General features: G+C 34.9%; 1 protein-coding gene across 3 annotated transcripts in view; it reads left to right on the top strand.

Moving 5' to 3' along the window:
* The window catches only part of LOC106504949 (uncharacterized), a 631,734-nt gene that overhangs the window by 365,515 nt on the left and 240,730 nt on the right, over positions 1–25,489 (top strand). For 2 of the 3 annotated variants that reach the window (XM_084977000.1, XM_084977001.1), the window contains one exon: positions 7,442–7,538. In XM_084977000.1, the coding sequence (XP_084833126.1) occupies positions 7,442–7,538 (97 nt within the window). Of the gene's footprint in view, positions 1–7,441; positions 7,539–18,821; positions 18,874–25,489 lie in introns of all 3 variants that reach the window. The other variant, XM_084977002.1, reaches the window with a different exon arrangement.

Here is a 25,489-nt window from a genome sequence, read left to right as displayed (position 1 = left end):
TATAAAAATCATATTTAAAAATAAAAACCTATTGTAAAGAAACCCAAACAAATAAAACATTAGAGTGTGAGGAGCCCTTTATAGGATAGGAGAGACTTAACACTACTCTCACCCTGGAGGAAGTGTTTCCACAGATAGGAGAGGAAAGGACCATTTGAACAGCTTATGCATGTTTAATAATGGGAGGGAGGGAAAGAGCATGATTGGAAAATGAAATCTTGCTGGAATTTCTATACTTTCTAACTTGATACATACATTCAATACAATCTTTATGAAAATGTCAACAGGCTATTCTCAAGACATAGACAAGATGTTTTCAAATTATTTATAGAAATGCAAAGAAAACAGGAAGCTAAAAAATCCTGAAAAACGAAGTTGGAGGACTTTACCTGGTTTTTAAACTTGTTATAAACACATATTAATCAAAATAGTGTGTTATTGGCCTAAGAATTGAAAAATAAAGGAACAGAACAGAGTCCAGAAACTGACTCATACATATTCTAGCAGGTGATTTTTTTTTCTTTTTTAATAAAAATGCCAATGCTATTTTTTGGGGAAAGTCTTTTCAATAAATATTGTAGGAAAAACTTGGTATTTGTATGGAAGAAAATGTACTCTGCTTTCATGCTATGTACAGAAATTAATATTAGATAGATCATTGATCTAAACATAAAACCAGATTCAGAATTCTCTAGAATAAAACAGAAAAATATCTTCATGATCTCAGGTTAGCAAAAATTTCCTGTGTAGAACACAAAAAGCATAAACCTTAAAACATAAATTAATTTTTGGACTTAGACAAAATTAAGAATTTGCTCATTTAAAGACTCCATTAAAAATAAACATAGCATGAACTGGAAAAATTTCCAGAGTATCTTTTAAAGGATTGGTATACAGACTATATAAGGAATTCCTACCAGAAATAACCAAATGGAAATATGTGCTATTTCTTGAACAGATACTTCACAAAAGAAGTACATTTAAAAAAGTGTTGTGGCATTAATTACTAGGCCATGCAAACTAAAACAGAAATGAGATACTATGAAAAATGCCTTGAAATGGCTAAAGACAAGACTGAAAACAACAAATTTTGGTGAAAATTACAGAGTGAAAGTCTCTCATACAGGAGTCATGGGAGTGTAAATAGTAAACCTGCTTAGGAAAACTGTTTGGCAGTTTCTTTAAAAAGTTGACTGTTCATCTCCCCTGTGGCCCAGGAGTACTATTCAGAGCTATTTACCATGACTTGTAGAAGGATGACCATAGTAGCAATATTTTATCATAGCCTTGGACTAGTATCAACTCAAATGTCTAACAGAAATATTGATAGACAAGTTGTAGTACATCCATACAGTTGAATACAACTTTGTAATAAAAGGAAAAACTAGTGATGGTCAGAACAATGTGGATACATAGCAACATTGTATTAAGCAAAAGAACATATACACAGAACAGTATATACTGTAGGATTTCATATATATGATAGCCAAATACAGACAGATGTAATCTATAATGATAGAAATTTCATCAGATGTGGGAGTAGGGAGAAAATTGACAGGAACAGAGTGCTAGGGAATATTTTTTCTGTATAGGTTTTGAATGGTGATTGCATGATGGTATATAATTGTTGGCATCATCAAACTGAACGTTTAAAGTTGACGCATTTTAGCGAATGTTAATTATGTCTCAACAAAGTAAAAACCTGCTGAGAAAAGTACCAGAACATTGATTAAAAAGAAATCACAGAACGGTTAGTAGTGATTTTTTTCTCCAAATGGTGAAAAGATTATTTCAGCAATAACAGGTAAAAATTACAAAAATAATCGCTTGCTTTACTTGTTTGTTCACAGAATAAACTCATCCCCTAGTACAAAATTCTCTTGTCCTGAAATATCACTACCTAAATGCAGAGATCCTGAGCCATGTCTCTAACCCAGTGTATGCTCCTCTTCAATCCAGCCAATTCATGTGTCAGAATTATTAACATTTCTGTTCTCTTTGCTGTAAATAAAACAGGTGTTGAAACAACTCAATATTATATGTGTCTCAGAATGCATTGCAAGGAATTGTTTTCTGATGAAAATGTCATGTTTTTTTTTTTTTATTTGGCACCATGCTTTGCTAAATGTGTGATTGTGATGATGGTGGTGTGTTGTGGTGTGGTGTGGTGGTGAGGGGGTGGTTAGGAGGTAGAAAGCGAGAGTGATTTGGACTTGAGCAGGGTTGGATTAAGGATCTTTGAGTCCCTGAATAAGGAAGAGCCTAAGAGAAGGAATTTCTATAGACAACAGTAAATTCTGAGTCTGTAAATGTTCCATAATGGATTGATAAAAAATTTCATGTGCTCCTCTGAGAAATGCAGTTTCCTGCTGCAATCTTAAAGAACTATCAGATCTACTATTTTCAAAACTTGTGCATTCCTAGTTGTCAACCTGTTTTTAAGAACATATAATTGTTCAAATGCTTTGGAATAATTTTTTATTACTATCTTATAATTATGTGGAGTGCTGAAGTCAGGAGTGACAGCTATTGAGGCTCCTTGAGAAGTTTTTTATGGTGCTGTCACTCCAATTCAATCTTGAGCCTGATGAAAGGATATTCTCCCTTTGCTACTTTGGCTGAAAAACATCTAAATATATAATTTGTGGTGCTGCACTCATTTAAATCAGATCACCTTGGAATTCAAGTGACATATAGCTTTTACCAAGTTTCTCACTAGAACTTTGGAGAACAAGGTGTAATGAGTACTGATGCACTGTTGGCTTGAGCTCCTAAAGTGATGTAAGCTGCATCAAATAGGTACTGTGGAGTTGCATCCATTCTGAGGGGGGATTTTTGTCTGGGATCATCGCACCAGGTCAGAAGTCATAACATGCCACTTTTTTCCTATTACTTTTTTGTTCATCACATCTAAAAATGACCTACCTCTTCCAATTTTTGAGTACTGGATGCTCAGTGGTGGGTGGGTTAGGAAGGATATTGGCATAAGAAACCTATTCCCCAATTTATCTAATTCCCCATATACTATCTGTAGTATAAAAAATGTGTACTATATATATATATATAATATACACATATAAATATATTTCAATATACTTTTTATACCTTTTATATATGTGTGTGTGTATCCATTCAGATACACATAGCTGGTTGATTGACCAGGTAAGAATTGTCCTTTAGCATTCTTGGCCAGTTTTTTTTTGGCTATTTCTTGGGCCGCTCCCATGGCATATGGAGGTTCCCAGGCTAGGGGTCGAATTGGAGCTGTAGCTGCTGGCCTATGCCACAGCCATAGCAACACAGGATCTGAGCCGTGTCTTCAACCTACACCACAGCTCACGGCAACGCCAGATCCTTAACCCACTGAGCAAGGCCAGGGATTGAACCCGCCACCTCATGGTTCCTAGTTGGATTCGTTAACAACTGTGCCACGACGGGAACTCTGAAATCTTTGTACATTCTTAAAGACATGTGACCCTTGTAAGCTTTTCCCAAAATTGGAAAGCAACTTAAATGTCCATAAACTAATTATGCTGCATTCCTTCTGTCAAATATTGTGTTCTTGCAAAAATAATGGGATAGATCTCTGTTAGGGATCTTCAGGACTTTGACAAAATAGTGGGGTAATTCACTGAGTGCTATGTATAGCGTGATCCCATTTATGATTTAAAAAGGCAGGTAACTGCCCTTTTTGTGTGTACAAAACATCCTGAAAGGAATTTTAAACTATTTTTTTCCCAAGAAGAGGAATTGGGCAAGCGTTATTGAAGAGGAATAATTCTTTCCTCTTTTCTTGTTGAACTTTAAGATAATGTACATGTACTGCTTGTAAAACTAAACAGGGAAAAGTGAGTCATTTGCAAGATTTCTTTTTCAATAATTGTGATCTATTCAAGAAGTAGGGAGTTCACAAATTAGACTACAGTTAACAATCATAAAAATTACATGATAATGTGGAAGAAATTGATGGAAAATATTGCTATTTAAACTTGTAACTTCAAAAGGTAGATTAAGACATCTTAAAATTTTCCTGAAAATGCAATTTTTTTTTTGTAAATAGTTGAAAAATTTGACATTGGGTTATTTCCTCTTCAGAGTGAATGACATCTGTACACCTATATTTTATAAGTGCGTGATGGTTTATGTAGCCTTCTGTAGTGGGTTCAATGTTGGATCCTCAAAGGATAGATCTAAGTCCTAATCCCCAGAACCGGTGCATATTCTCTTATTTGGAAGTAGCCTTTGTACAGGTAACTAGTCTTTGTATAGGTAACTAAAGGTTCTTGGGATGGTATGATCCCGCATCATCTAGGTGGGCCTTGAATCCAATGACTAGTATCCTTAAAAGAGTCAGGCAGACCAAGATTTTATAGACGGAAGAGAAGAGGAGAAGGTCATGTGAGAATGGAAGCAGAGATTGGGATGAGGCAGCTCCAAGCCAAATAAGACCTGAAGTCACCTGAAGCTGGAAAAAAGCAAAGAATGATTGTCTCCACAGCCTTGACAGGCAGTGGGGGCTTCTGGACACACTGATTTTAGACTTGGCCTCTAGAGCTGTAAAATAATGAATCTGTCATTTTAGCTATCTCTGGTTTATGGTAATGGGTTACAACAGCCACAGGAAACCAATAAACATCTCCTAAATAAAAATGTGACAGGTATAACATGCAGAGAAAATCTGAGAATTTTCAGATTTTTTTTTCAAATTTCCTCTTAAATTTTGAAAACAAAAACAAAAAACCCCCCACCAAGTCATTATAATATTGATCACCAGAGAAATGAACATTATTCCATGTGTTTCTCCAAGGCTACTGAATTCTGGAAGAATCCTTAGGGACCATCTGGCCCACTAGCCATATGCAGAAGAGCCCAGAAGGTCAGGAAGGAGTTATGAGTCTTGGGATTGGGCTGGGTCAGGGCAGAAGTGAGTAGTAAATAAAAGCAAAGTGAAGTGTCTAGCCTACCCAAAGGCACAGCATATCAAACAATTAAAAACCCTAAGGAGGCAAAAGAAATAGAACCTCTTGGCCCCTGTGTGCCCATTAAAACTCAAGGGGAATCAACTGCCAAAATGAAGAAGATGAAAATGACAACTGGAAGACAGTAGGCTGTCCTGCCACAACCTAACTACCAGCTGACCTGTGATAATAATCCCTCCTATTCCAGGGTTATTCTGTCTGCTCTTCTCTTTATCTCTGCTAAGCAAAATGGAAAGAAACTGAGATGTAGTGACTGGTGTGTGTCCGACACCATGCCAAGTTCTTTTAGATACGTAATCTCATTTAGTTCTCACAACGGCCCCATGAGGTTAGTTGCCAAAGGTCCCTCAACTAGTAATGTAAGTTCCGCTGGTTGTGGAAACTCATGCTGTTTCCAAGACAGAATACTGCTTTCAGACCAGGGTATGACCAGCCATGAGACTTTGAGAAAATACAATATGTTCCTTTTCCAAAGATAGGTCAGCTATTTTTAATAATCATTAATATTAATGTGCTCGAATTAGAAAAGTGTAATTTTTTTGCAGTGATACAATTACCTTCACTATTTTTTTTTTTTGTTACATATCATGTAGGTTTTTCTTATTTTGGCTTTATTAGAATTTCCTTTCCCTTAATTTTTTCCCCCTAATTCTGCAACTGCTGAAATTAACAGATTGCTTTTGGGGTGTAACCTGATTTCCTCTGTAAATCAAGCTATTATTTTGCATATCTGCTTTTTCATTAAGCAGCTGAAACTTTAAAAATTCTGTCTTTGGATTTTACACATTCTTAAAGAGCTAAGGTTGGCTCTTCTAAAAGATAGTAATTTGTGTGTGTGTTGATGACACATGGTGAAAATGCACTTTTAAATAGTATATTTTGGGAGGGTTTCTTTTGCCTGTAGTCATTCTGTCAAATGGCATGGGAATTTTCTAGCTATTGTCCTTATTTAGTGAACCAATAGATACTTATTCATGGCCTATTATATGCTCAGCATGTTACTTGTAGGCCATTTTAGATGTTTTAAAAGAAATAAAGAAGAAATATAAAATATGACTCCAGTCTTTAGATGCTTGCAGCATAGCCATGGAAATGAGACTGAAAAAGAATCAAAGATGTGGATGCCTAATTGAGCATTAGGAACTCCCCAAATTAAGCAGCTCAGTGTGAACTGAAGTACTTGGAAATTTCATGGGGATTGTGGAATTTAAGTCAAACCTGTAAAATGGGTAGGATGAATTGGTAGGAGATAAATACGTTGTTTATTTTTGTGGAAAAAAAGAATTAAAAAGGTAAATGTGGAAATTTGGGGAATAGTGAATGAATTAACCTCACAAAAGAGAAATATGGAAAATAAGAAATAGGGGAGGAAGAAACTAGATAGGTTAGCCAAATGGGAAAACAATACATGCTTTAAAAGCCAGTCTAGGAAATTTAGATTGGAAAGCAGTAGATTGTAATTCTTCTTGTGCTGGAAAAAGTGAAAAAAAAAATGAATCTTCTTGTACTGGAAAAAGTAAAAGGAATTATAAAGGAAATTTGGCATCCAAACATGTGAGAATTGGTTTAGAGTAGAAGCAGTGTCATTGTTAGAATATGGTTAAGTTTAGAAGCTAAAATATTGCTGTGCTAATCTGGTTGTGGTATATGGAGGATTTGGACTAGGGTGTTGGTAGTGGAGATGATGGGATAAAAGATTCTTCCAGGAGGCATTGAAGGAAGAAACATTGGGCCTTGTTTAGAGGTTAGAGGATGGAAATACATGAAGGCACCTTGCAAGGACTTAGGATTGAATAGGGAAGGAAATGCATCTTAGTGGCTGGATAATAGATGTTACAGCTGAAGTAGTGAGTGAATATCAGCCCAGTCTTTGTACATTAAGAAAACCAGACAGATGAGCTTACAGAACACTCCACACTTAAGAATGTCATGGAAAATAGAGAAGTGGCATCAAAGGGATAGGAGAAGCCTATAACTGTATGTACCAAAGATGCCAAAGGAGGATAGAAATTGATGAGTGGGGTGTGCTGTAACATCAAACATTGTAAGACTTTAAAGAATATATCTGCAGAAAGGCCAAGGTCATAAATTTAGCGGTAAGAGATCACTGGTAATCTTCAAGGAAATAGTTTCTATGGAGTACTATGCACTGAGGTCGATGGTAAAGGAAACAAGGAGTTAAAATAAGAGAGGAAAGATGTGGATCCAGTATTTGAATAGCCTAGTAGCAAAACCAGAGAGAGGGCATTAGTGAATAAGAGAAGGATAAAAGAAGGATGTTGTGACAGCTAGCATTCAAGATGGTACCCAGTGATCTTTTTTATTGGCTATCCTTGTATATTTCTTTTTCACATGAAATAATGCTAAGTTGTATCACCAGTTGTGTATTTGCAAAAATAATGGCATCTGACTTCTGAGGCTGGGTCATAAAAGATGTTGTGGCTTTGCCTCTTCTCTGATAGATGGCTCATGATGGAGAAAGCCTGTCATCATGTCACGATGGTATGGAAACAGCTCATGGAGAGGGACATGGAAGCTCCTTCCAAAAACTGGCACCAGGTTAGTGAGATTTTTTTTAGAAATACATCCTCCAGGTCCAATCAAGCCTCAGATATCTTCAGACATGGCTGACATCCTGCAACCTCATAAGCGACCCTAAGTCAGAACCACCCAGGTAAGCAAGTCACTGCTGGATTCCTTACTCATAGAAACATGAGATAATAAATGCTGATTACTTTAAGCCACTAAGTTTTGGAGCAGTTTGCTAATGTTATGTTAGATAAAAAAAATATATATTTCTTTAAATATTTTCTTTTATATGTGTTATCTTTTTGGGCTTTTGGCTGGTGGGAACCTGAATGTTGTAAAGTTTTTATGAATATTGAAATGATTCAGGGTGAGAATATGAAGAAGAAAAGTGCAAGACTAAGCTCTTGAGTGGCTAAAAAATTCAGGGTGACTAGGAGCTGGGGAGATGATTTTCAAAAAGTAGGAGTGGCCTATTTTCTGAAAGTAGTGGGAAGTTTAAAATAGAAGTAGACTCCTTTCCATCCTGGGATGAAAACAGGAGTGTCTGAAATAATTCATATAAGGTCACTTAATTTTGCTAGGTCCTCTATGTGTACCTAAACCTATGCATGTAAGTTTTTAACTAAATAGGCTAGTAGATAATCTACTTAAGCATAATCAGAAGTTTTCTGTGATGGTATGCTTTTAAGATAAATGGTGAAAATATTGTTTCTCAAAGGTCAGGAATCTAAGTGATCCACTAAATGCATATATTAATGCTTTATAATGAAACAAGTAGTTTTACTTGTGGTTATCTCATATTTTTTTCTACAGAGGTTGCCTATTATTATTTTTTTAAATCCATCTGCCCTTATCTTGGCATCGGTGAGCTATGTGCATGAATTCTGTGGGTCGTTTTTGGTATCTAAGGGTCAAGTGGACTTTTGAGCTCATGTCTGAGTTGAAAGGGTTGACTTGGCTGTTAGTCCAGTAGAAAGGGAAATACAGATGAGATGAAATAGATTTGGTTTGTGAATTGATTTTTGACTTTGTACAAGTTTCCAGTGTCTGCTGTGTACTCTTCAGTATGTTTCCTCTGCTTGGGAATATTTATTCATCAATATTATGTGATCATAATCTGTTTATAGGGTGTTGTATATACCTAAATAATAAAAAGATTATTCAGAATGGACTCTAAACCAAGTAGTTTATAGCCAAACATGATTGCTATAGGCAGGTGTGGTCTGCATGTCAGAGAAAAGATAGAGGAATAAAAGTGCCTATGCCCTGAATGTCTCCTATAATTACTGCATCTAAATCCCTGTAATAGGCTTCTTCTTGGAGTGCCTTTTGGAATGTGAAGAAATACATACTTGAGCATATGAAATATTGTTAGTAACAACCCAGATGGCCTCAACATTCCCCTCTGCTTGACTAAACTTTAAACATGTTTCTTCCTTACTATAAGACCCCTGATTTCCCTTTTCAAAAAAACATTTACTTTAGAAAAATTGAAATTATACAGTCTTTCTCTGCCCCTTTGAAATGTATGTAAATATTGTCCCAGACTTCTGTCGCTTTCACAACCTAGGAAATGTCTTTCTTAAGGACCAAGGGACCATCTCTTTGAGATGTAAACAACAGAAGGGCATTCCTCTACCAGGTGGAGAGGTAGGAGCCTAACTTTGGGGACCAACTAGCAAACTCAGCCTAATTACTACCACTGGAAATCATGCGCCACACATTTCTTTGGTCAACTTACTTCTCCACTGGCTCGTCCCATCACTTAAAAATCCTCCTGCCTTTTGTTTCAGCAAAATGGAGTTCAGTTTTTTTCTTCTATGGCAATAGCCTGAGTGAAGTCTGTGCCTGCTCGACTTTGGTACAAGCTTCGCTTTGGAACTGGAAATCCTGATGGCAACTGGCCTTGCCTATCAGTCTTAATGAAGATGGCAATTAGATGAAGTCTTCTTAATCCAACTTCTTTGATCTGATGAGAGACACAAATAAATACTCAAATAAGTATTTAGATATAGAATTTCCAGGGATCTGAAAATTGAATACTGAATGCTATTTCAAATTGATAAAAGTAATTTGGAAAAAAAGCCACTTCACAGCAAGGTATACAATAAAGAATGACTGTGTTCACTATTCTCTTCTCTAGTCTGATTCCTCAGATATAGCACTTTTAACTTTTTAACTTGTGTTATTATTATATAGTTAAATAATACATTTTTATCAGTGTTACTTAATTCACCAGCTCTTGATAACCCATTAAGCTGACAATTAATACATTTAAATGTCTTCTCCCTCACATGTTCCACTCTTGATTTTCTTATATATATTCTTATATAAAGAAACTCTTTTATAGTTATTCTAGTGGTTACCTTTTCTCCTTAAAATAACTTTTAGACCTCTTCTTCTTGATCTGACAAAGATGATTGGCTCTCAAACTTTGGAATGCATCAAAATCACCTGGAAGTCTTGTCAAAACTCAGGGTGCTAAGCCTCACTCCTAGGATGTGATGTAGCAGGTGCTGTGACTTTGTTAAATTCACATTTGATAAGCCCAGGGCTGAACTGTTGGGCTATCAGATGGTGAGCCAAGGTTCAACAAAAGACTACAAGTGAGTGGAAATAGAGAAGTTTCTTATTCAAATGTCTTAGAGGAAGTACATCCTCTACCTCAAGGGACCACATGAGGGGCAAGGAGGGGTGTAGGTCGAGAGAACATGCAGGATCCTGGAACATGCCTGGTTTGGGGTTGGTGGGTGGAATGCTTGGCAGTCTCGGGTTAAGGTCAGATGGATAAATTCAAATGCTAAGTAGCAGGGTTTTGGTAACCTTTGCAGGAGGTTTTATCCAAGGGATATACAGGAGGAAAGCCCTGGGATGCCTGGGAGTATGCTTATCACAGGGGTAGTGGAGGGAGTTATATCATTAAGAAATAACTTATATTTACCATGGTTCTGTTTTCTGTTGTTTAGGGCATTTGCTCAGGGAGGAGCTCGTGTCAGCTCAGGGCTGCTTGGCCACACAGAAGGAGTGCTGGGCAGCAGTTTCATGGTGTAGTTCAGCTAAATTTTCAACACCAGGTTCAGGGTGAAGTCTGAGAATTTGTGTTCCTGACACTGCTTTAGAGAGTATTTATTGAGTCACCATTTTACAGAAGATGAAGAAAAGTGTGGCTCTGACTTCTCTTTATTCTTCATTCCTTTTCCTCATCAACTTCTGTCAGCTCTGCCATTACTTCTACATTGTCAGTATGAACAAAATTAGATTAATGTTATTTTAATTATGCTTCCTGCTGTTTGCATATAGTTGCTTAAAAAGTTTGAAAACCAATAAACAGTATTTACAATATCATAATAAACTTAAAGTGCTATCTGATCCATGACAAACTATAAGCCTATGTATATAGGACCCAAATCTTGAATGTTTTGAGAATCTTTTTCACCGTCACCTTCGCCTTCAAATGTTGGTTCTGGCTTTGACCATTGAGTATCTTTTCCTCCTCCACTTCCTGAGAATAGTTCAGGTCACACTTGAGGTCTGGGGCCTTCATGATGTAGAAATTGGAGGCAAGAATACAAGTCATAGTATGTTAAGTCTGGGAAGGAGTTTAGGGGGAAGTTTGGAGAGAAGGAATAGAAATAATTTTGTATGTAAGGGAATTATGTGGAAGTCTTACAAGAATTTGAAGAAGTATTGTTGTGTATGTAATCCTTTACATGGTGCAAGAAATGTCAAGGAAGATTCTGGCTGTGACTTTTGATACAGTACTTCCCCTGTATCAAAGCTCTGTATTTCTTTCTTTCTCTTTTGTTGATTGAAAAGTAAAATGATTTTTATCTTTTAATTAAGACCTTCTGGACCTTTAATAAGCACAATTTTTATACTGAAATCTAGCTTCTTCCTAAAGACCGTTGAACTCTGCATTCATTTTCTTATACTTTATTCTTAATTAAGGAAGTCTCGTGAATATTTATTAAGAATGCATAAAGTTGGAATATAAGTATAATAGATTGGTTAATATAATAATTCTCTTTTTATCTAGAGCCACTGTGTACCCCTAAAAATTATTGAGGGTCCCTAAGAAGTTGTTTATGTGGATTACATCTATCAGTATTTATTGTATTAAAAATCATAAATGATAAATTTTTAAAATAATTACGTATTCATTTAAAAATAAAAATACAAAAACATTTATTAACAAATATTATGAAACTTAACTATACTTTTCCAAAATAAAAAGTAGTTACTAGAGTGGCATTGCTTTAGATTTACGTAAATTGCTTTAATGTTTGGCTTGATAGAAGATGGCTATATGCTCTTACTTGATTCTGCTTCATTCTGCCACCATATACTGTTTTGTTGGAAATATGCAGAGAAAATCTGTTTTCAGACATATGTAACTGGAAAAGGGAGGAGTGTTTTAATAGGTTTTTTTAAGATAATTGTGAATATTTTTAATATTGTGCTGAAAATCAGTAAGTGGTAATTCCTTAAAGTTGAGTTGCAGTGTGGAATCTGAAACTATATTAGTTTTTTTTTTTTTTTAGTGCTGCCTCAACAGATTAGCACAAACTGAATGACTGGCAACAGAATTTTATTCCTTCACACTTCTGGAGGCTAGAGGTCTGCAGTAAAGGTTCCTGTTTGTCTGTACGCCCTCCAAAGCTTGAGGAGAGGTTCTGTTCTGTGCCTCTTTGATTTCCTGATGACTGTAGCATTCCTTCATTTATAATCTCATCATGTCCATCTCTGCCTCCCTGTGGTAACATTGCCTTATCCTCAGCTGCCTATAAAATCTTCCTTTGCCTAATTCTTACAAGATCAAGGTCACTGGATTTGGGGCCCACCCAGATAATCCAGGATAAGCTGCTTCTCTCAAAATCCTCAATGTAATTACATCTTTTCACATGTCATTTACTCTTTCATCATACAAAGTCCAGGTTCTTGGGATTAAGACATGGACATATCTTTTTAGGGGCCACCATTCAACCAGCTGTACTATCAATGACCTACTCTATTGCATGAAAATTCATTGGTTTACCTTGCAAGGTGAATTGTCTTTTACCATGCATGATGTTTCACCATCATGCATTAGCCATTTGGAAAATACTCATTCATGGAGTTATCAGAATCTTCTACATATTAACACATTTCATTATGTAGTATCAAAAACCTCTGCTTATTAACACAGAACTTAACTAGAGAAGTCTTTGTAGATTAGGAACATGCATTGTGGCAGATACAAGTTTTCCAATTCTAATGTCACTCAGAAGATTCAATTTTATCATCGGCAACAAATGTAGTCAATTGTTTTCCTTGAAGTGACAGACTCACTTTGCTCATTTTCAAGAAATGTTTTACCAAATAGTCCGCAACCTGAATAACTATCATTTGTTTGTCATTCTTTCAAGCAAAAATAGTGTTCCGTAAAAATGTAGCCAGTTCAGCTCACAACTCAAACAATTATGAGTGCTTTTCCCCAAAGCAACCATCATAAATGTATGTAGCAAGATACTTTAGTGTAATTCCGTCTTGGGAAATAGACTATTTAAAAGATGCATACCAAAGGGTTGAGATTAATACTGTTAAAAATTTCTACTGCTCCTTCAAGGATATTTTTAAGTGAAACTGGCTTTTCCGTCTTATTTATTTATTTTGGTGCTGAGTGTGTGATTCTTGGTACATCTTGGTAGTGCTCGATTCATGGGAAGGTGTCAGCAATTTTACCCATCATTGCTCTTGAACCATCAGTGCATGTGTCAATGCAGTGAAATAAGGCAAATAGTACATTAAAATGATGAAAATAGTCTTGACCTTGTAGAACCCTGAACAGTCTCAAGGATCCTTGAGAACTTTGGAGTTGAAGTGTTCTGAAACCTCTTTGCATTTAGAGTCTAGCCCTTCTAGATTTAGGGTTTTTGATACCCTTTTCCATACAGAATTATACTCTGTATTGTCAATAGCATTAATAGTATAGCATTTCTTGAAAGGATTCTCTACCATATACTCGGCAGTTGTTTTCTGAACTAATGATAGCCATCCACAATATTTTGACATTGAACTCCTTCTGTTGACATTTCTGTAAATAACATGAAAAGTTCAGATAATAAGCATGATGTCTATTCCTTCCTCAAATAACTCCTCAGTTGTTTGGGGAGTTACAGGGTTGCACTTGTCTAGTTTGACCACTAGGGCCAAAAACGGAGGTAATGCTTGTGCAGGCAATGATTAATGTTCCTATGATACTGAATCATATATGCAAAAATATGGTATATTGTCCCTTTTGTTCTAGCCATTTCTGTGTCTTTCGGGAGCACTTTATGGCTTTCCTCACATAGATTTGAAACATTTCTAAATTTGCAAATAGAATCCTAATGAAGTCCTCTCTTTCATCTCTAATTGGTCTTGTGTGTTTATATGCTATATTCCTTCATAGAAAGATTTAGCATATATAAATATATTTTATAAATTAATTAATGCAGTCTCAGTGGAATTATCATTGAGTATTTTTCTTTCTGAGGATAAACATGTTGATTAGCTATTTTATTTGGAAGAACAAATATGCAAGTACAGCCATGAAGTCCTTCTAAAAAGAGTAGTATGTGGAGTGAAATTGCTCTACCAGGTATTAAAACATAAAAGGTCAAAATGGTGTTTTATGATATTCAGATGAGAATAAGAACATTTGTAGATAGATAATCATGAAAATTTGTTAAAAATTCAGCATTTTTAAAATAATTTTTATTTTTTTCATTATAGCTGGTTTACAGTGTTGTGTCAATTTTCTACTGCACAGCAAGGTGACCCAGTCACACATACAAGTATACATTCTTTTTTTCTCACATTATACAAATGAACCTTTCCACAGAAAAGAAAATCATGGACCTGGAGAAATTCAGCACTTCAAATCAGTGGGGAAAGATACATTTTTAAAAGTGATCTTTGGCTAACTGCCTAGACAAAAGAGAAAGCAGAAATTCCATTATCATACCGTACTTCAAGAAAAATTTCAAATTAATCAGAAAAACAAACCTAAGAAACAAAATATAGGAGTTTCCTTGTGGTTCAAAGGGTTAAGGATCTGATATTGATATATCTCTGGTTATAGCTGTGGTTATAGCTGTGGTATGGGTTCAATCTCTGGCCCGGGAACTACCACATGCTGCAGGTGTGGCCAAAAAAACCAAAATAAAACATAAAAAAACCCAAAATATACAAGCACTGGAAGGAAACCTGAGGATGTTCCTCTGTAGCCCAGGGGCAGAGAAATTTCTTAACTAGGATTAAAATACAGAAACAATAAAAAACTGATGTATTTCACCACTTAAAAAATTGAACAGCAAAAGAATTACAAACAAAATAAAAAATGATAAATTTCAAGTATTTTTTTCTAGTTTATTTCAAAAGGAAAGTTGCTATGATAGAAAGTTTCTAAAAATAGAGGAGGGAAATTACCACTGTAGAGGAAAATTAGCTGTTCATAGAAAAAGAGAGGTGACTGATTCTTAAACAATGGAAATATTTCTCAGCTTTCTTCCCAACAAGAAAAAGGCAAATTGAAACTACAATGAGATTCAATTTTATTAGATTGGCAGAAGGTTCGGTATGACAACACATACTTTGATCAAGCCTGTGCTCTCATTCCCTGGTAGTGGGAACATAAAATGGTACAATGATTATGAAGAGAAACTTTGCAATGTCTAGTGAAATGTTGTGTGTCTTTAATTTTTGACCCAGAAATTGTTCTGATTGAAATCTGTCTCAAAGATAGGCAAAAATGCAAAAGGATATTTACCTAAGACCCTTCATTATAGGACTGTTAATTTTTCCAGTTCCCTTTGATGTATATTTGGGTTTGATACTACGTAAAACACTTCTGCCACACAATGGCCTTTACTCAGTTGTAAAAGAGTGAAAAATTTCTACATGTACTTCTCTGGAGTAAAATAATATAGAAAAATGTATGTAGTGTATCATTGCTTATATCTATATATTTAGATATATAAATACATGTATCAGCCTATATATACATACATTATATATGCCATATGTACATGTATATATAAATATAAAAGTTTATAGTGCATATGTATATTGTATATTATACACATAATACATATACATATGTATATTATATACATAATACATATAAATATGGGTGTATATATATATAAATTTTCTCCATCAAAACAATGGTTGACTAAATCAGAACATTTTTAAAGAGGTTAACAATATGTGGAGGACATGTAAATAGAAGCCAAACTGCTTTAAATTTACCATATTTTATGGATTTGAGTTTGAAACCAGGTAAATATATTTATTTTTATGTACATCTAGAAAAATGTACAAAGAAACACAAAAGCAATGCATAAAAAGCAGAATGAACTAATGAACCTAACTTTAATGCATTATGATTGTGTAACTCATATAGAAAGAAATTATTATGTGACTTTAAATTCTGATAAATTTAACATGGATCTCTTGGGGGATTATATTCTAAGGAAAAATTGATATAGTCTTGACCTTTGAACAACGAGAGGGTTGGGACACCTAAGTCTGAGCTGTGGAAATTCAGTATAACTTTAGCTGGCCCTCCATATCCACAGTTCTGCATCCTCAGATCAACCAACTACAACTCCAGTAGTACTGTAGTATTTACTGTTAAAATAAAAACCCACGTATAAGTGAACCCATACAGTTCAAACTTGTGTTGTTCAAGGGTCAACTGTACTTAAAAATTGTATTTTTTTTTTAGTAATTTTCTTATTCATAATAATACTGGGATTGTTAGTCCCTTATTAGCAGAATAAAAAAATAGGTAATAAATTAATGCCACAAGGAACCAAAGGGTTTCAAAGTAAATTTGAAAAAAGAGATAAAAAATAAAACTGGAACAGAAATAATTCATAGGAATGCAACATTTCATGTTGCACTTTCTCTTGTTAAGAAATGCATGTTTCCTTGCTTGGTCTACTGAAAAGCGTAGCAATAAGGAACTCTGTAGCAGTGAACACCTCTAGTACACAGATTTCTGTCTTTAAATACTGTTCCCTCTCCCTTTAGGAACCAGAACATCTGCGGAAAATGAGAGACTTGAGTATAAACCTAAGAAAACCATCGCAAACTTCTGTTTTGGTTTAATTTTTCTATTTAGGATACACTGTGCTTCTTGGATGTAGTGATTTATGTTTTCCTTCCATTTTAGTATATACTTGAACTTTATTTAGTTTTTAATACGCCTTTGCTCCATTCTTCCCTTTTGTAGTTCCAACAGAAAGACAGTTAATTTCTGATTCTGTTCTTGTCTCCTAATCTTTCACATTTTTCATCTCTTTCTCTCACTCTTGTTTCATCCTGGATACATTATTTGTGTGTATCTTTCAGTTTACAAATTATCATTTCTACTATATCTTTCCTGCTGTATTAAACATAGAGTTATCTATTTCAAATTCATTTCTATAATTGTTTTTCAGCTGTATATATTGATTTCTCATAGTTTATTGATTTATGCTTATCTTTGCCATTCCCCAGTTTTTTCATTTTAAACATTTCATGCATAGTTCTTATGAATCCTGGGCTGACAATTTCAAAATCTTAAAGCCTTGAAGGTATTAATTTTGTATTTATCTGTGATTTCTTGTTTTTGACTTGGAGTGCCTTCCTTTTTTGCATGTGGCAAACTTTGTAAAATTACACATGCTTCCTCCACCTCCCCCTGCTTCTTCTTTTACAGCTGCATCTCCGGCATATGGAAGTTCCCAGGCTAGGGGGTCGAATGGGAGCTGCAGCTGCCAGCCTACACCACAGACAAAGCAACACTGGATCAGAGCCACATCTGCAACCTGCCCAATAGTTTGTGGCAACACTGGATGCTTATCCCAGTGAGTGAGGCCAGGGATTGAACCCACATTCTTGTGAAGACTATGCTGGGTCCTTAACCTGATGAGCCACAACGGGAACAACTATGCATGCCTTTTATTTCTAAAAAATTTGCAAGCCCAGTAGATGGGATCTTTGTGCTTCTTAAGGGTTTGGGGTTCAGAGCAGATAGTTCAGTCTCGGCTTCTTTTCTGAGTCAGTATCCCCAAAACTGTGTTGCTAGAAGGCTTACTCAGAGCTTCCTTGCCCCTACCTGCTGCCATACATCTAGGCCAGCTCACTCTTTCTTAACTCCCTACCTCTCTGGCTCTGAAATATTGACTACACTTTTCCCACATTGTCCTCTGGGACATAACAGCTCTAGTTCCCAGTGACCAAAGCCTTGACCTTAAAATTTTAGGACATGAAAGCACTGTAGTTGCCATCTCTGCTTCACCATTTACATAGGTGTTAGCCAATACTCATTACTTTGTTTTTAACTTCATAAATGAGACTCTGTATTCATAATTATTATCTTATCTAGACTCTCGAATTTTTTTATACTTATTATTCTTATGTCTGTCCTGATGGGAAGAGTGGATAATTTGGAATGTGTAAAACATTCTGGGTTCTCACAGAAGTCAATGCTGCCTTAAACATTAATGGAAAATTTTCTAGTATATTTTAGTAAGTAAACACAGTAAAATCATTTGGCAGTGGGTCTGCAGGGCACAGAAAAATTATATGCTAGATATAGGATTTTGCTTAATTCCAGGGGCTGCTTCCTATAGACTGTATTTCAGTGAGGAAATCATGGCCTATAGCTTGAGCCAGTAATTTACAGATTAGTAGACAAGAAGATTTATTGAATTCAACAGCGAAAAGGAAAAGCATTTTATAATGTGTGATAGAATAGTCTAACCAAAAAATTGTTGTCTCTCCTCGTCTATACATAAATCAGTGCCTTATCATTTCTGTGCAGTCATGCTTAACATTTTCTATCTTAGAATTATGAGTAAAATCTTTGTAATACAGGCCTTAGAATACATTTTTTATGTCACATCTAATAAGCATTTTAAAAAATACCATTCTCCCGTTTTTTTGTTCTCATTTTTATTCTCTCTCTGATAGAATCTCCCAGGCCAGTGACTCTGTGTATCCTGAGCAGGTCCTAAGCAGCCCTGTGCAGGTGGCTCACCCTCAGATGTGACACGTGGCTCTGTGGTGGAGAAAATTGGAAATTCAAAATCAATACTCCATCTTTAATCTTACCAGGGTTTGTTCTCTGTTTCAGGAAGTAGGATTTTAGTGGTAATTATTATTAAGTATGGGTAAGATCTATTTGAGACTGATGGGGTTTTGTTACTCTCAAATTGACCCTTACGGGGTAAATGCTCTTCTATTGCTCATAATTCCATTCTTCATTCCCCTCTCCTTCCTTTATTTCTCCTGCTGCTCCAGACTCATTCCAGGAACTGCTGTCAACAGGAAGAGATGTGTGAACTATCTGTGGGTAAGATGACATCCCCATCGTCTGTAAGATTGCTTAGAATCAGAATCAGTTTTAATGTTGATTTAAAATTGTGAAGAACAGTGTAAGCTGGAGATGCCTCCTCTGCAGGACTTACATATTAGTTCCCTAAGTGTGGAAAAAAATCTTATGTTTTTGGACATTCCTTTAGAGAGGAAGTTATTGTCTTGTTAGGAAGACAAATGGTAAATAAAGCAAATAATTTAAAAATTAAAGCAAAGAAGCTGTATTTATTCCCCAAGTTTGTGGAGTATTTCGTATTAAAAAAGGATCTTTATATAAAATGTCAAAGAGAAAACATTTTAAGAGAGATAAGTACAGTTTGAAGACTGAAAAAAACCTCTATTTTCTCATGGCCCAGGCTAAGAAATAGAACATTATTAGCACCAGTGGAACACCTTGGATGACTCCTTGCTGCTTTTCTTCTCTTAGCTTCCAGGAGGGTACTGTCTTGTGAGATTCTCAATGTGTGATAATCATTTTCACACGTCTTTTTACTTTTATTAAAAAATATCTCCTTCAACAGTGTACCATTTTTGCCTTTTAAAAATTGCATGTATGGAATCATAGTGTATGTATTCTGTGAGGTGCTTGTTTTTTTTTCCATTAATGAGATAATCATTGTAATATATTTTTACCACCATATAGTATTCCATTGTATTTATCTGAGGATATGTCAGAATATACATGTGTATATGGATACATATGTTTTCATGCACATATGCACTGTATTTATTCATTCGACTAGAGATAGATATTTAGTGTTTCCATTTTTTTGGTTATGATTAATAGTGGTCTGTGACTAATAATAACAGCTTAAGCTGTAATACTTACTATGTGCCAGGAACTGTGCCAAGCACTGCATATATATCAACTCATCTAAATATCAGCACAAGTCTATAAGCTAGGTTCTATTATCAACTTAGAGATAAGGAGACTGAAACATAAAAATGCTAATAAATTAACTAAGATACAGTTACCAAGCAGCAGAGATGAGATTTCAGTATCTAAAGTCTGGCTGCATGGTCTTTGCTCTTAACCATTTTGCTGTGTTTGATTTTTACAATGCTTCTGAAACACATGTGCAAAGATGTCTCTATTTCGACACACAGATGTGGATTGTAGGGTTTGCACACGCTCTGTTTAAGAGGTAATGCCACACTTTCCCAAGGGGTTGTTCTAACTTAGCCTCCTATTACCAGTGGATAAGAATTTCTACTAATGAACATCCTTGTCAAAACTTGGTATCATCTAGCTTCTTAAATTTTACAACTTTCGTGGGTGTGAAGGGGTACTTGATTGTGATTTTCATTTGCTTTTTTAATGAAGCTGAATTTTTTTCGTATGTTTAAGAATTGTCTCTTTTCTTCCCCGTGAAGTCTTTTTTTTGCCAGTAATTTCCAAAATAATTCTTTTCTTTATTGATTTATAAGATTTTAATATTTTTGCATAATACACCCTTGTAGTTCATGCATGTTGCTAATATATTCTCCTAGTTTATGGCTTCCTTTGTTAATTTTGGTGAACAAAAATCTTAGGTTTACTGTGGTCAAATTTGTAATTTCTGGTATGCATTTTTTGTATTTTAAAGTGATGAACTTATTTTTATGTAGTCTAATAGTTTTTTTTTTTTTTTAGCAGATTTTCCTTTTAACTGTAGGTGTTTAAATGTATTTTTTGTTTATGATAAGGTAGAGATCTAATTTTTCTTCTGTACAATAACCAGTAGCTCTTGTACCATTTCATGAAGAATCTATCTATTCCCCACTGAACAGGAGCTCCCATTCTGTTATCAATTAAGAATCAATGTGTTTATATATGATTGTTTGTACATACATGCATGTGCATTTATGGATTCATGGACTATCTTTATGTTTTCTTTATTGTCTATCTAAAATTAACAGGTTTCTTCACAAGTCTTATTCAGTTTTTGTTAAATTTATTTCTAGGTTCTTGGTATATAGGATAATGATAGCATTAAAAATTACAATTTATAATTGTTTATGTTGAACGTAGAAATACAACCGTTTTCTATTTTTACTTAAAAACATTTGTTTTGATTTCCAGCAATGTTGTGATGCTTTTATTAATGCTAACAATTACCTGTAGGTTATTTTGTGTGTTTTAGGTAGATATTATATTATTTGAGAATAATGACTTATTTTCTTTTTGCCAATTGTGGTCACTTTTTATTTTCTTTTTTCCTCTTACTCTATTGGTCAGAACCTCTAATACAAAGTTGAATAGGAGGGGTGTGGTAGTGTGTCTAAAGAAAATTATTTTATAATGTCATCACTAAGTAAGATATCTACTAAGGATTTTCGTAATGCCTTCAATCAGATGAAAAACAATTCTTTTCATTTTGAAGTTTATCGTGAATGGGTATTGAATTTTACTGACTGAGTTTTATGTATTGAAATTGTCATAGCATTCTTCTCAGTCTGTGGTAAATTACAGAAATCACTTTTATAATATTATACCAACTGTGCATAGTTAACACTGTTTAACAGTTCTTCCTTTCTTCCAGAACAATTCGGATAGTTTTACAAATAAAATGCAATACACACATTTAAATTTAAATTTTATTTATTTTATTTTATTTATTTATTTATTTATTTTTATTTTGTCTTTTTGCCATTTCTTGGGCCGCTCCCTCGGCATATGGAGGTTGCCAGGCTAGGGGTCGAATCGGAGCCATAGCCGCCGGCCTACGCCAGAGCCACAGCAACGCGGGATCCGAGCCGCATCTGCAACCTACACCACAGCTCACGGCAACACCGGATCCTTAACCCACTGAGCAAGGGCAGGGATCGAACCCGCAACCTCATGGTTCCTAGTCGGCTTCGTTAACCACTGCGCCACGACGGGAACTCCTAAATTTAAACTTTAGATAAACAATGAATAAAAAATCAATTTTTTTTATTTGTTAAATTTGGCAACTGTAAATTCATGAACATAAGAATGCCCTAATTCTTAGCAAATAGATACCATCCTTCTGTGTCTAGCTTATTTCTCTTATCTTGTTCTCCAGGTTTATCCGTGTTGTCACAAACATCAGGGTTTCCATCTTTCTCATGGCTGAGTAATATTCCATTGTATGTATATGTGACAATTAAAGAAACAATTCATCGGTGTATGGTTGCTTCCATGTCATGGCTATTGTGAACAATGTTGCAGTGAACTTGGGAGTGCCAATAGTTGTTTGAGATCCTGATTTCAATTCCTTTGAATAAATACCCAGAAGTGGGTTTGTGGATAACATGGTATTTATATTTTTTAAGTTTTCAGGGAGCCTATTCTTTGCCATAACGAATGCATCCCTATCAGCAGTGTACAATGGTTCTCTTTTCTTCAAATCTTCACCAACACCAGTTGTCTTTTGTTTTGAATAATAGCCATTCCAGTCAGTATGAGATGATATCTCATTGTGATTTTGATTTGCACTTCCCAGATGATTAGTGATATTGAGCTCTTTTTCATATACCTGTTGGCCATTTGTATATCACCTTTGGAGAAATGTCTATTTGGTTCCTTCACCAACTTTAAAAATAGATTATTTGTTTTTTTGCTGGTGAGATCCCTATATAGTTTAGATATTAACCCTTTATCAGATGCATAGTTTGCTAATATTTTATCCCATTCTGTAGACTGCCTTTTCATTTTGTTGTTTGCTTTGCAAAAGCCTTTTACTTTGGTGTAGTCCAGCATGCCCATTTTTGCTTTTATTGCCTATGTTTTTGGTGTCATAACAAAGAAATCATTACCAAAGCTGAAGTTTAAAAAAATTTCCCTAAGTTTTCTTTTAGGATTTTTTGTGTTTTTAGGTCTTATATTTAAATCTTTAATCCATTTTGAATTAATTTTTTATGTAGAATGTGAGATAAGGGTGAAATTTAGTCCTTTCGCATGTGGATATCCAATTTTCCCAGCATCATTTATTGAAGAGATTCCACTTTCCCCATTTAAAAATACTGTTGACTATATATGCATGGGTTTATTTCTGTGCTATTTTGTTCCATTGGCCTATATGTCTTTATGCCAGTACCATTCTCTTTTGAATGCTGTAGTTTTGTGATACCTTTTGAAATCAGAAAATATACTATTTTCAGGTTTTTTTTTTAATTCTTGCTCAAAATTTCTTTGACTCTTTTCAAGGTCTTTTGTGGTCTCATATGAATTTTTTCAACTTTAATGAATTATAACTGACAAAACTGTATATATTCAAAGCATACAACTTGATGTAATTGCTGTAAACTAATGTATCTATCATCTGACATAGTTAAAACATTTTCTCTCTTTTTGCATTTAAAATCTCTTAAGTATACATTTCAGTATTGTTAGCTATACGTGTCATGCTGGCACATTAGATTTCCTGAGTTTATTCATCTTGCATAGCTGAAACTTCTTACCCTTGACCAACATCTTCCCATTTTTCCTGTACCTGCCCCTAGTTCCTTACATAGTTGTCCCTTGGAACCTGAGGGGGATTGGTTCCAGAACCCCCGCAGTTGCTCAAGTGCCTTATATAAACTGATGTGCCATTGTTTCACTGCAGATGTGGAACCCACAGATATGGAAGGCTTACTGGATATTTTGGATATTAGCCACTTCTCAGATGTATAATTTGCAAATGTTTTCTCCCATTTTATAGACTTCTTTTTCATTTTGTTGTTTATTTGCTGTGCTGAAACTTTAGTTTGATGTAGTCCTACTTTTTATGTTTGATTTTTTTCTCTATTCTTTTGAATTCATATCCCAAATAATCATAGCCAAGACTTTCAAGAAGTTTTTTTCTCTATTTACGATTTCAGTTGTGTAACATTATATAACTTTAAGGTGTTCAGTGTATTGATATTATACTCATAAATCACAGAAAGATTATTATCATAGCATTCACTAAGAGCTGAATCACACCACATAATTACTATTTGTTTTTTTTTTTTTTTTTTTGTGGTGAGAACACTCAAGATCTACTCTTAGCAACTTTCAGGTATATAATACAGTGTTATTAACTATAATCACCATGCCATACATGATGTTTGTGGGTGAATTGCTCTATCTTTTATCCCAAGGAAGAACTCATGATCTGGTGGGGGAGGGGTCTCTCATGTTCCAAAGGAATCACTCTTAGAACTGTGCGTTGCCAGGTTGGGGAAGGGGGGATGTGGGTAAAGTGAAACTTAGCTTTTCTCATTTCTATGTGCTGCTAGGATAGTATAACCTCTCACTTGGATTCTGGAGCTCTTAAAAGGTATTTTCATCCATGGATGGTTGTTAGATTGGTGTTTCTGCAAGGGAAAGAGTGCCAGGAACTCATCTTACACCATCTTGCTGATAGCTCTGTTGAATATTACTTACAATTGTGATATTAATATTTGTTGACACTTTGCTGGGTTCAGACACTAGGCATTATGTAAGGTAATCTTTGCTGCAAACATATAAGGTACTGCTTTTATCCAGTTACTGGAGATAACATTGAGACTCAAGATCCCATAGCCTCACATGGTGGAGTGGTAACTCTGACCCTGCATGACTTTAAAACTGATAGTTGTAACCTATATGATACAGCAAACTCTACTACTTCTGCAGTATCTCCAAAACACTGTGGCAAGGTGGAAGTGTTGCACATTGCTTTTGGGGAGGGGAAACATTTCAAACCAAGTATCTTGGAAAAGTTAATAGATTAAATCTACAACCTTTATGGTTAGAATATGTATATGTGCTCCTGAACGGTTACTTATTTTTCAAAATAATTTTTTTCTTTACTGGTTTTACATATTTTAAAAAATGACTCAACACTGTTAAAGTTGGTGTTTCTTTCTAATGATTTTAGAGGTCACACAGTGTGTGTGGGGTGATTCAAAAATACTTGACACTTAAAATCTGGCATTGAAAGCTTCTGGTTTAAAGTGCCTAATAGACTGCTGACTGAATGGAAAATAATTTCAGTATGTATTTTCATAACATTTCTTTGAGGGAAGCCTCATATTTTAAAAAAATTGTTTTGAATATACTCTACAATGATTTCATTCTCTGATTAATTCCTTTAAGTAAAATTACTTTATTTTGTAATACTATTTTTTATAGAAAACAGAAAGATAGTCATCATTGGGAGGAAACTTCCTGGCTGATGAGAGATATTTATCTTTTTAAAAGTATTTATTATGAAGTACTTAACTGAGAATAATACAAACATAGCAAGTTTCTGAATTGGTTAGCTCAAATAAAGCTGGAAAATGTTGGTGATTCATGATCTTAGAGAACACAGAGGATGCAAATGATTAGTTGATCTTTCTTTCTCAATAAATTCTTTCCATTGAGAATCAATGAAAAGATTATTTGATGTTTGAATTAGAGCCTTTCCTCTTGCTTAAAGAAATCCTTATATACTAAGCATGTCATGCTATTTTTTTTTCCTTCAAACACTAACTTTTTGTCTCAAATGAAACACATGATTGGATTATGTTTGTTTTCTAAGCATCAGCCTAGGTAATTGAAGTGAGAAGAAACTGTGTGGTCCTGGCAGTTCTGGGATTAAAGAGTTAGAACCTGATGCTTGGGATCAAATATCAGTTAACAAGCCCAGGCCTCAAATACC

Source organism: Sus scrofa, chromosome 9 (assembly GCF_054392235.1).
Source record: "Sus scrofa isolate SSC_HxYL_T2T_F1_AM1 chromosome 9, Sscrofa_HxYL_maternal_Yorkshire_Landrace_v2.0, whole genome shotgun sequence".
Lineage (NCBI taxonomy): Eukaryota > Metazoa > Chordata > Mammalia > Artiodactyla > Suidae > Sus > Sus scrofa.
Note: the sequence above shows the minus strand (reverse complement) of the source record. Positions and strands in the feature narration are given on the sequence as shown.